This window comes from Zosterops lateralis, assembly GCF_965231275.1.
Source record: "Zosterops lateralis genome assembly, chromosome: 5".
In the NCBI taxonomy this organism is placed as follows: Eukaryota; Metazoa; Chordata; class Aves; order Passeriformes; family Zosteropidae; genus Zosterops; species Zosterops lateralis.
Genome location: NC_139766.1, coordinates 52,710,819 through 52,722,917, shown reverse-complemented (window position 1 = coordinate 52,722,917; position 12,099 = coordinate 52,710,819). Strand labels below are relative to the sequence as shown.

Below are 12,099 nucleotides of genomic sequence, written 5' to 3'. Positions count from 1 at the left end.
TTTTGCAAAAATGAAAATGCATTCAGCAGTGGGGTCTCCAAAGACCTGATAAGCCAATGACAAAGGATGGTGTGGTGGCATTAAGAACTAGCCTGTGCTGCAGCCCAAACTTGCAGTCTTCTGAAAGAGATGCTTAGAGAAACCCTATGGCAGCCTTTATTGAGCTCTCAGAGAAAGGGATGCCAGGTGTTGCTGCAAGGTAGAAACCTGAAGGGGTGGGGGCAAATCTCAGTTTCCTTCTTTCCACAGCCACATGACCTGCTGCACTAAGGGGGAAGATTGACAGCCAGAGAAGAGAAGTGGTTTCATGCAGGTTTTCCAGAGGAAGAGGAGGGTTTTGAGTATGCAAAGTCTGTATGCAAGCAAACTGATGTGGAGGCACTGAGCTTCCACATACAAACCTGTTCCTGCATGCTCAAGCTTGTGCAGGTTGTCAACATTTAGTGCTTCCTGTCTCCTGCAGGTTAACAGAATGAGGGAAAACATGCAAAATTGCTGTGCAGTGTAATTTCAGAGAGGAGAAAAAGAGGGTCTGGGAAGCTTTTGTTTTGAAGCTTCAAGATACTGTGTCCTGACCAAGCTGGCTCTTTCATATCTGGGCAGGAGATGCTTATCAAAAAGAGAAGAATACAATGGTTCTAAAGAAGATAAATTCTTCTGTGTGAGTAGTGGGACATCTTGAATCCTATTACCACTAGGAAAGTGGTCAGGGCTCATCTACAAGGAATATAAAAAACTGAAAGATGAGTCAGTTTCTTTAAAATAAGTTTCTAAAATGAAAGTATTATTTCAAATGAGCTTTTGCTGATGAATTTTTCAGTATCACTGGTAGTTTTGCGAAGATTTTTCTGGTGGTTAAAGTTCTTTTTCAACTGATGAATGGTTTTGATGAGTAGTTTTTTGACTTTTAATGATTTTCCTCTCCTTGCATTTGTTATTCAGTAAGCATGTCTTTGAAAAAGGAATCTGCCCAAGAATTGCAGTTAGGCTTCTATTCTAAAGAAGAGGGACAAGCACCCTTCAGTTAGCATCATACTGGATTGATTTAATATAAAGAGGAATGCTGCTTTTCTATATTCACCTCTTTTGTTTAACTTCTTCATGGTACTTTAATCCACAAATTATTTTTTTACCTAAATGAAGAGTATTGACCCATTTCCTCGTTTAAATGTTCTTTTATTGGGAATTAACTGTCACAAAAATATTAATTTATCAGAAGAGGGGAATTACTTAGCAACATTTGGTTTAAATTTGCCTCATTATTAAGGCTGCCACTTGGTTACCACAGATCTAATTTTCTGAAGTGCTTTCTTATAATTTCTGTATATGACCTTCACTGGTGATACTCTTAAAATAGTTTGCATTGCTATCTGCAGCACTTAGTTGTTAAAAAGTAAGTAAGAAGCTGGCATAATAAAAAAAAATATTGCTTCCTTACCTTTCAAAGGCCTGCTTTGCTGAGATTTATTTTTTTTCTCCAGTGTCTCTTTCATCTGAAATTAATGTTTGCTCTAGCAAATCTGTGGTTCAGCTGCATGTCAGTGATCAAGCATGATCTGCTGGTTGTTTAGTGCTTTGCTGTGATCACATGAAGAAGCAGCTGGCTCTGTTCTCCCACCACCCTCAAAAATGTACCTTCAGTTGGCCTCCACTGTTTTGCTCTGCTTGTTATTTTCCTTCTTGTTAACTTACAAGATACCTTTAATTACAGAGGCAAAATGTGAAGGCACTGAGCACTGGGAGAGTTCTGACACTGTGATGCCCCCTCATTACAGAGCTCTCATACCTGAGTAATTCTTATTCTGGATGAATTATAAGGTCTGCCCAGTGGAACAAGTGAACATGAGGCTTTTCTCAAGAAATTGATGGCAGGTTGCATATGAGGAATTAATGCTTTTCCTGAATAGGTTTTATGTTTAATAGACATGCTATTTAAGCTGATATGACATTTTAATTAAAGATAAACTTCATTCTGAAGAGGAGGTGGGGCTGGGATTTCTAACCTCTTCCCGTAAGCTTCCAGGTGTTTCATTTTCCTTCTCCTGTTTGCTTCTGGGCTCAGTGATGCTTTTGGAAACTATTCCACAGTTTTCTGTTTGAATAAGTACAAAGAATACATTTCATGTTTTTCAAATAGTGGCCCTTGAATTTAAATAACTTTCTGTAGACCCTGTAAAATTACATATTAAAGGTGGTGGTGGTAGTAGTAGTAGTAGCTGGTTGCCTTGATGACTGAATGGAGTTTTATATGTATACATATATATATATATATATATATGATTTTTTATTCTATGCTCTAATACCACCATGGGAATCCAGCTCCTGTCTTGCACTGCAGAGAGCTGAGAGTCAGATTCAGATTTCCTGATTGCATGACTGCATTTCACTCCTAAGTTATGCAAATCAGCCACATGTGCTATTCTGGAAGAGCGTGGGGCAAGAAGTGCCAAAATTGTACTTTGGATGTATGGAAAGATCAATTGATTTTGTAAATCAGTGGAGTCTATTCAACAAAGCTGAAATGTAAAATTTTATTTCACTATCCGAATAGAAGTCAGCTAGATTTGTGCCCTTTGTGAACAAAACCAAGATTTGAAACCTTGGTCCCTGGAGGAAAACAAATTAGCAAATAGGAATTACTCTGAAGGTAGATCTGAATTCTGCTGCAGTCTGATAAACAGCAACTTCATTGTCCTCTTGCAAGAGCATTATGGAAGGTGTTTCCACTCCCTTCTGCTGAAAAAAGCCCGTCTCTTGTGAATGCTATCTAGCTGTTTGCCAACATCTGACAATCTGAAAATCTAGATTTAGGCTTCCATCTCAGATTTCATCTTTTTCTTTACCCATGTCCACATTACCTATACCAGCTCTCACTCATCTATTTGCTCATCTCGTTCATTCAATTTTCTCCCCTTTCCTTCCTTCATTCCTTGTGTAATAGCAGCCTTGGCAAGGCTGTTTTGTAGCGAGGAGCACAGCCCTCTGCAGGCTGTGGCTGCTGCACACTTGCTGAACATAGCAAGAGTGTATCAAATATTAGGTTTATGTATTTATATATGCCAAAGTCTCAGCTACACACTGATGGGCATACATCTAGCTAGCAGCACTGGATGGTGTTTTTTCCTCTCTGTAGTCACTGCAGTGAAATGGCTTGTTTGGGAGAACAGGATCCTCAAAGTGCTGTAGGGAGCAGGTAATTATTCAGCATCCTTGATTGGGTTTCAGTCAGAGCTGGAGCTGCTGCTGCTGCTATGCTGCAGAGGAGTCTGCTTCTGGTTTTGGCTAAAATACAACAAATACTACAGCTGACAACTTCATAGGCAGGGAAAGGTGTTCAGCAGTTGGTACCTGACTGATAATGAAAAGGAGTAGAAAAAGTGCCACCACTGTGTCTCAGGGGTGTAGGCACAGGGTGTTCAGAAAATGGGCTTCATCAGCATTATATAATAATATTCAGGTGTTCTTCTAGAAAATTAATATCATTTTAATCAGTTTAAACTTAAAACTCCTTGACCTTAGGTGTTCCATTGTTTTTATAACAATTAGCACATTTTATGTACCATGAAATATCTAAAAGAGGTCTGCGGGAAAAATAACTGCCAGTTCTTTTTAACCTGCAATCTATTGGTATTTCTTTTTCTTTCATGAGGATTCTTTGTATTTCTCTATTTTTATAGAGGAATTCAAAATACAGCAAAGATAATATCCAAGAATGCAAATATGAAAAATTGCAGCAATTGGTTGTTGTTTACTTACAAATTTTTTTTCTGAAATTTAACATTTGCTAGACCTAGGAATGTGCTTTTAGAATGCCAGACTGGTACACAAATACATTATTTGACTTATTCTGCATGAGCAGGTTAGCTGTAACAAGAAATACTATCCACATCCCTCTTGGCATAAAATATGTGCATGTGCAACAGTGTAATAGCTTAAAATGTTTTCCTCTTATAACTCAACAGGTTTTTGGCGGAATCATCCAGGATAAATTTTAGCTAATATCAATAGACAGGGCTTCAGCAAAGAAAAATTTTGTAAGTGTTCAGTGATAGACAATAGAAATATAACACCTCTATAGAAATAGTTTTAACATCTATGTGCTGATGACTTCTGTTCTGTGTAACAACCCTTTTCACAGTAACTCCTTTGGAATTGCTCACAGGACCGTGAAGTCAAGTTAAACATTTCTGTGAGGTACCACACCTCCTAGTTTCACTTAATGACCACTGTAGTGCAGAACACCCTGATGAACAACCAACAGTTACAATTTTGCCTGGTTTTGTTGTTTGGGGTTTTTTTTCCCCCTATGACAATAGATATCAGATACTCAAAGTCTTTTCAGCCTCTGCCATGGTGACAGGTGGGAGGCCACAGGGAAGGGGCATGAAATGTCAGTTCTCCATGCCCTGGTGGACCAGAGAGCTGGGGCTGCTGCAGAATGATAACGTGCTGCCTCCCCGGCGACCCAGGGCTGTGTGGCCATGTGTGAGCAGCATCCAGATCTGCCACCATGCTGAAATGTTGTTCTCTCTGCACAAAAGGCCAATATAATGATGAGGAAAGGTAGAATTGGGGATGCAGTTCTGCGAGTAGTGAGTTATATGTGTTGCAAGGATTCGTTTCTTTTCCCAAGGAGATTCTGCTTTCATTTAGCTCCCATAATTGGCTGAACGTAAGATCCTTAACTTTTTCTCATAATACAGAGCTGGAATTTTTGTTGTTGATTTTGAGGCCCAAAGTAGAAGTCTTCTGCATAGCTATTGAAGAGCTGCAAACATGCTTCCCATGGTAAGAGGGAGAGAGAGAGAAGGATAAAAGTTTTTAATTTACATTTTGTGCTGAAATTCCCTTCTCCTTTTACAGAGAGCAACATCTCCTCTTTCCATAGTGCAGGCACAAATCTGTGAAATATCTGCAGTGTTCATGTTATGCTATACTCTAGCAAAATTTTATTCTTAGTCCTTTAAGCTAAAACCAGTCTTGAGCTGTGTGAAAGATCCCTGGGCAAGGAGTTCAGACTAATTCTCAGAAGAAAAGTATGTTAAAAAGGAAATCCTATAGCTCCAGTGCTGGCAGATAACTGATTCTGTCTTAGTGAAACAGGTGTTTCTGTCATGCATAAAAATTAAAAGTTGGAGACAGTTCAAAAGTAGTATCACTGCTAATGGGAGGGCTGAACTGATAGATTTGCAAGGAGAGATTAAAGAAAGCTATATCCAGCTCAGCTAAGTAGCAGAAAGATCCATCAATAATTGAAAGGTGTCAGCCTCAAAGTGTGAGTGAGTGTGAGTATTTAGAACAGTAGAGCAAAAATACCTAGGAATGACATAAGGATTAAAAAAAATAGCTAATAAGAATAAATACACCGAATAGCAAAGAAAAATGTTAGACCAAGAAGTAGTTCTCTAAAGAGGGGGATTGCAAGCATGACAATTACAACTTAGATTTGCTCCATGGTTTTGAATTCCTTGGATTTATAAGTGAATAGGGCAAAAATGCTAAAAAGTATGTATTTTAATGCATGGAGCAATCATGTGTTGAAGGTACATGATGGGAATGATCTCTTCTGGTTCTTCAATCTCTTTTGTGCCCCATGCACTTTAACTGAGGCTCACTGAGATCTTATCTATGAAAAGTAATATCTTTGTGGGATCCTGAACTGTGATGATATTAACTCCGCTCTGAGGATCTTATATATACCACTTCATCACAGATATTATTGACAGTAAGTGCTTTTACCACTTTTATATATTCTCTTTGTGAGTTGTTTTACAGCAAGGCAGCTAAATCAAAAGAATTTTTCCTGACCAGCTGAGCAGCTGATAAGTCTCCTACAAGCTCTTAGGTGAATTCAATGCACTAAGATGATAAAAAGGCATGTTAGGACAAAAGCAAGTGTCAAAACATAACCCCCTGCTCTTTCCATAGCCTCAAAGGTCGTGTCCCACATGTAAAATTACTTGGGTTTTGAACCCCACTTTTCCTTAACTCTTTTGTTCAGAAGGTCCATCTGATCGTTTTCAGGATTCATTTGCCCACTTCTGATCCTCTGCTTTTGTCTCCTATTTCCCTCCCTTATTCTCTGCCCATCATGATCCTTTTTCAGGCTGAGTCATTATCTTGTTAAATTCTCCTAGGAAGGGCTTTTTTCTCAGTCATGCTATTTCTTACTCAAGTGGTGCCTGTAGGAAGATGAGAACAACCCGTGCTAGGAAGACTCTGTGAGTGGCAGTACCTATAGGACAAGGATACAAGTTATATTGTTTATTAACTGCAAATTTTCTTCTATCCCTTATTCTCTGCCTGTTTAGGTAGACCTAAACCTCCACTGGGAGGAGAGAAAAAAATATTCTTGACAATTTTCAGAGCCTGAAGATTAAAACTGGCCCAGTCCTGCTCGTGTGTGTGTGTGTGAACGTTGAAAAGAATTTTCTTTATCCTCCAAGTCCTGTGGAGTCCACAGATACTAGGACTCCCTTTCTGCTCCAAAATCTGCACAAGTCGTCCCCCTGCCATGCCTACAGATGGAAATAGGAAATATTCCCTTGCCAGACCTGCAGTAAAAAGGAATGTGTCCCAAATGCAATTGTTCCTTGTGCACTACATCTTGTGAGCAAGCAGACGGTGTGGCTTGCTTCAGTAACTTTTATATGTAAACAGTCTTTAAAAACATAATCTACATTGTCAAAGCCTAATCTAAATGATGTACTGACATTGCTTACTTTGATATGCTGACTTGGTTTTGAATTCTCTCTGGATTGCCTGGCCCCACATGGCCTTCTGTGTTTTGTTTACTTTTCACTTAGCTGTCACGTATTTATTCCCATTAGATGTACAAAGTCAATGGATTCAGCCTAGTTTTATAGCTTAGTTGCCTAATACAGTACAGGGGAAAATCTAAATGAAGCCAAGCAGAGGGGCAGGAAAAAAGCAGAGGGATTCTTCAGGTCTGACATAGAGACCAAAGAAATAGAAAACCAGCAGAAGATCTGGGTCTGGCAGAACACCTAGAGATTACTGTTTTTTCAGAAAAAATATTGTATGTCTGGAAAGCAGAAATGAATTGATTTGTATAGACTGAGTTTCTGTTTTTAAAGGCTTGATTCTAAATTAATGCTTAAATTTTCTATGCATCACATATATTTAAATTTTTAAAAAATCTGGATTTGTTTCAAATGTGAATGGATGGGGAAATGTTACTTCAAAAGCTTTTTCAGTGTAATGAGCTGGTTGGACTTATCTTAATCAAACAGTTAAAATGGCTTACATGATCTTGTTCTGTGAAAGTCTTTGAAGATATGTGAAAATGCCTCATGCTGAGAAAAGTAATCCTGATAAATCTACTTGGTGTGATCTTACCCACAGAACCCATACGACAAATGGGTGTTTGTGAAGCCTTTCAGAACTTGAAGCATGACTGAAATGTGGACCATCCTGAACGGTGGTCTTCCCTGTGCATACCCATGCCTACTCTGCCATGCTTCTCCCAATGGAAATACCTACCCTCCTCCAAATGGTCATTTTTACAGCTCAAAGAAAAAACAGTGGGGGATTTCATGTGGAATTTAGTGCTGGGGAAGGGATCGTGGTGTTTCCTTTGTTCCCTGAAAAGAGGCAGTCCATATTTTCTCCATGGCACTGTGTCACTGATGGCACGTTGTTTTCAGGTCACATTTCTTCAGTTTCAGCTGAGGTGCTCCTTTGGTGCTGGCAGCATTTGGGCACCCAAACTTCCATTCCTTTAAATAGCAGACTGTGCTGAAACTGCCCCATTTCCAGGTGCACTGACCACCTCCTGGACTCAGCAGTCCATAGTCTGAGCTTTTCCTGTGTTTGCCACAGGTGAAACACGGGAACTATGCCTTTGTGTGGGACGCAGCAGTGCTGGAGTACGTGGCCATCAACGATGCGGAGTGCTCCTTCTACACGGTGGGGAACACGGTCGCGGACAGAGGATACGGGATCGCCCTGCAGCATGGCAGCCCCTACCGAGATGTCTTCTCACAAAGGTAAGCCTCTGCAGTAGGAGGAGCAGATACTCAGGGAAGGTTTCTCTCAGCTCTGGACCCTTTTATTTAATTTAATTTTTGGCAAAGGGAAAACATCTTGTATTTGCAATCCACTTCGTTTCTTGCATACGCATTCATTCTCTCCGACACATTGAATTACTCACTTTTCTAGAAACTGCATTGAAAACACTTTGTGATGCTCTTATTTGAATTGTTCTTGTTTCTTTTGAAAAACATTAATGAGATAAACTCAACTTCATTAGCAGGAAAATGAGGAAAGAGTTGCTTCATTTGTTATAGAGAGTCAGCATAACTCAACCCTTTCTATTACAGAAGCTGTTTCTTAAAGAAAAAGAAAGTGAATTTGGACTGTGATGGGAAAACTAAAGGGGATGAACAAGAGCATTTGATATTTTGGTGGAAAGACTCCTGTTAGTACCCAAAAGCATAGGTACTTATCCCTGTACTAATCAATCTCTTGGACTACAAAAGTGACATCTCTAGAGATGCTTACTGGTACTGTATTTCTATTAAGATCAGAAATAGTAAATTAATTGCATGTATTGTGCCTTTGCAGTATTTGTGCTTCACTCCAGTATTGATTCCTAAATCAGGATGTGTGTGAAATGTAAAAAAATACTGCTAAACTTTTAAAAAGTGTAATATCTGCGATTTGGTGCTTAGAAGATGTGAGCTGGTCTCCTGATCCTTTTTTTTCGTTCTGAATCTGGTCTCTCAGCCTGGTTTCTGTTGCTTTGTGTTATGTGTATGAAGCAAAACTTTACAGTTGCTGCAGTGGGATTTCTGTTGCGTGGCTGCTAGGTAAACATAAAAAATCTGCTTAATTTGGGCTGTTGCCTTTGCCTTTGTCCAAAGACTGTGGTAGGGGAGAAAGTAGCCAGTAAGTAACACTCTGCAGGTCCAGAGGAGTCATTGTCTGCTCACACCTACTGCATGAACATAGAAGACTTGGGTTCATTGAATCTGTTCCACTTTGGGAGTGATGTTGTTGAATTTTGTGGTAATGTAGCAGCAACATGATAAAAAATTTCCCAGGATCAGAAAAAAAAAAAAAAATTTAATGAAACATGTATATTCTTTGTATATTACAAAGAGTATTAGAGGAGAATATTTACCTAATACTGTCATATTACAGCTATGGCTCTGCTTAAAATCTCTGGCACTCTGCTGTTCGGGGTCTCTATGCAAAACAAAAGACTAGAGTTCCTTCCTGTAATCTTTCAAAGGAATTCTTCCACCTGTTAAAAGTTCTCAGGTGCTTGTCACGGTGTTAAGTCATCCTCTCTTTATCAGCCTTATCCATGTGAGCTTGAGCACAAAATTTGGAAGTCATTAGGGAATTTCACAGTCTGTGTCTTTATAACTGAACAGAGTGAAACTGCCCAGCAATGCGGCGCAGCTCACACCCGTGTTCTTCATGCCCACCACCGCTGCTCTGCAAGTCGTGGTGGATGCATCCAGAGTGCCCTCAGAGGCTGCTTGTGGCAGGGTTTATGTACTGGGAATAGCTCTTGGCAAAGGGGGAAAGTGGTTATGGCTGATTGGGGTAAGAGAGTTTCTTCTTGGTCTCGGTATTCATCACATGGAAAGGTTGGGTTACAGCTTCTTCTGATACACAGCCTTCAGCAACTCCTGGATCATTGGTCTGTGCAGGCCTGACATTTCCAAGTACAATTCTATTTCATAAGAAAATTTGGCTTTTCAGTGTATTATTATATCTTGGAGCTATGGGAAAGCAGAAGGAAGCATAAAAATTTGCACATATATAGGTATTTTTATCTGAAGATCTTCGAAGCAATACTTAAATATTAGCATCTCTCAGGAAAGCAAATGCTATTTCCACTTAATGCTTAGAGAATCCATAGCATCAGGAGACTTAAATGAAATCCCAAGGTCATATGTTGTCCCCTGGTGGAATCAGGGATCATAGGCACCCATTTTTGATTTCCTGCTAAAGTTGTCAGAGTTCAGGTTTATGAAGAAAGGGATTATTTGTCAGATATTGGGCCACAGGAGGATCTGCACGGATACGCAGAACTTAGCACTGGTGAGAAAATAACTCATTACATTAGCAGGAATAATGGCTGAACAGAGAAATTGGAATTTGCTTGGAGTGATATTACCTCCTGCAGAATATAGAAAGCCTGAGAGATATATTCTGAAAATGTGTGTGCTGCTGTGCTTATATTCTTATTTCTGTATTATGAGAGCATATTACATAGCATTTCTAATTATGTCCATAAATATAGATTTACAGTTTAAACCAGTGAAAGACCATATAAGAACAAATACAGGAAAGAGAAATCAGGCTTACAAGGTAGTTTACAAGGTCTTGTTCTTAACACCCTTCTGTACTGTTCCTGAAGTTTACATCCATGTAGTTTTCACACAGCATCCTTACATTTCTTCCTAATGAAAAGGCTCAACAACCTTCAGCAGCTGCAGCCTGCATGCTAAATAGAAGGAGGAATAGATTCATTGTATAGGATTAGCAAATGTTCACATGAATATTTCACATTTTTAAAGCAGCAGGGAACTGGTTTAAAATATATTGGCACTTCTTGATCTTTCCCAAAATAAATATATTTATGTGAAAATACAGACCTTTTCTTTTAAGAAATTTCATATAAAGCCATAAACTGCACAGTGTTAAATCTCTAGGGTGCAGCTGTGAAAGGTCTGGCAAGCTTACAGGAGATTTTGTTCTCTGTGCAGGAAGCACAGGCACGCATTTGAAGCTTTTCAGTACCTTTTCCAAATGTTCAGGTGATTCCCAGAGAAACAGGAAAAGAGACAGTGGCATAAACACCCCTTCTCTCTAAAGCTACACAGCGTGAGCTGCAGTCAAGGTAACACTGTGGTAAAGTTTACCAACAGGAAGCAGTGTAAAAAAAAGAGTCTTTGAGACCCTTCGTTTTCACAAGCAAAAAAATCCTTTCTGTGCCAAAACAAAGGCATGAGCAGCAGTGAATGGCCTGACTGCGGTATAAGACTGGCTTTTTGCTGCATGGGGATGGCAAAGCAGCCAGCTGGGATCCCACACAGCATCTGTGGCCAGGCCCTGCCTAATGCTGTCTCTGAAAACAGATGCTTTAGGTCCATCCTGAAAACAGATATGTGGCTGTAATATGAATAATATAGAAAAATAAGCTGGGTAATATTTGAAAGATGTGCCTGTCATAGCCATCTTGATGACTTAGTTCATGTTGCAAATGTTAACAAACACAACTGTGCCACTAGGCAGCCAGGTGATGTGCTCAGGTAAATTGCTGTCCTCTTTCCCTTGCTACTAAGACTTAACCTTCTGAGCACCAGCAGCCTCCAGGCAGCATGTCTTTATATATTTTTCTTTCAAGGTAATGACAGGGGCTGTAATAATAGGAACTGCCAAATTTCCTAGGAGAGCTTGAATAGGATGTGTCTTTTGGTTCAAGAGGAGCTGTGTGGTGACACGAAGTTTGACAGCTGTTAAGAATTCTTTTCAGACTTAAACTTTAGATCTTCCATTGCACCCCTAGGAGTTATAAATATAATTGCAGATGCTTTTCAGAGTATTTCATAGAATGTCTGTGCTTCCTGCAGTGCTGCAGCTGTGGCTCAGGCACTGCACTGGTGGCTGGCTTTTGGTGAGGGTCAAAGAGGGGTGTCTGTAAAGGGCTGGAATCCTGTTCATGTCCTCACTCTTTCTGCTGTTTCCCCCTCTTCTCCTGCTCTACAATCCTGGCCACACAGCACACTAGAGGCAAAGGGAGAGGAAGCACTAATTCTAGCTCAGCAGAGGCCAGCAGTCAGCTTTTTGCTTGACTGGAACCTGTCAACACCCAAAACCATTGAAATACCAAGCTGTAGTTGTTCTGTACCCCTCATATTCCAAAAAACATCCATACTCCTCTAGGTAAAAGGAAACAGTGACAATAGGATGAATAAGAAAGAAAAGGCATGCTTGCCTTTAGAGCCTACAGTATGGGACTCTTTTCTGTTCACCAGCTGTGTTTCCACAATTGCCCCAGCCAAGCACAAGCTCATGGACACCTAAAGTTGTCTTTGTGCCTGAAAGGAGCACTTTCAA

General features: G+C 39.9%; 1 protein-coding gene across 1 annotated transcript in view; it reads left to right on the top strand.

Moving 5' to 3' along the window:
* Positions 1-12,099, top strand: part of GRID2 (glutamate ionotropic receptor delta type subunit 2) — a 681,673-nt gene that overhangs the window by 608,580 nt on the left and 60,994 nt on the right. Inside the window, exon 14 of the mRNA XM_083862309.1 lies at positions 7,843-8,009. Coding sequence (XP_083718435.1) covers positions 7,843-8,009 — 167 coding nt within the window. The remainder of the gene's footprint in view (positions 1-7,842; positions 8,010-12,099) is intronic.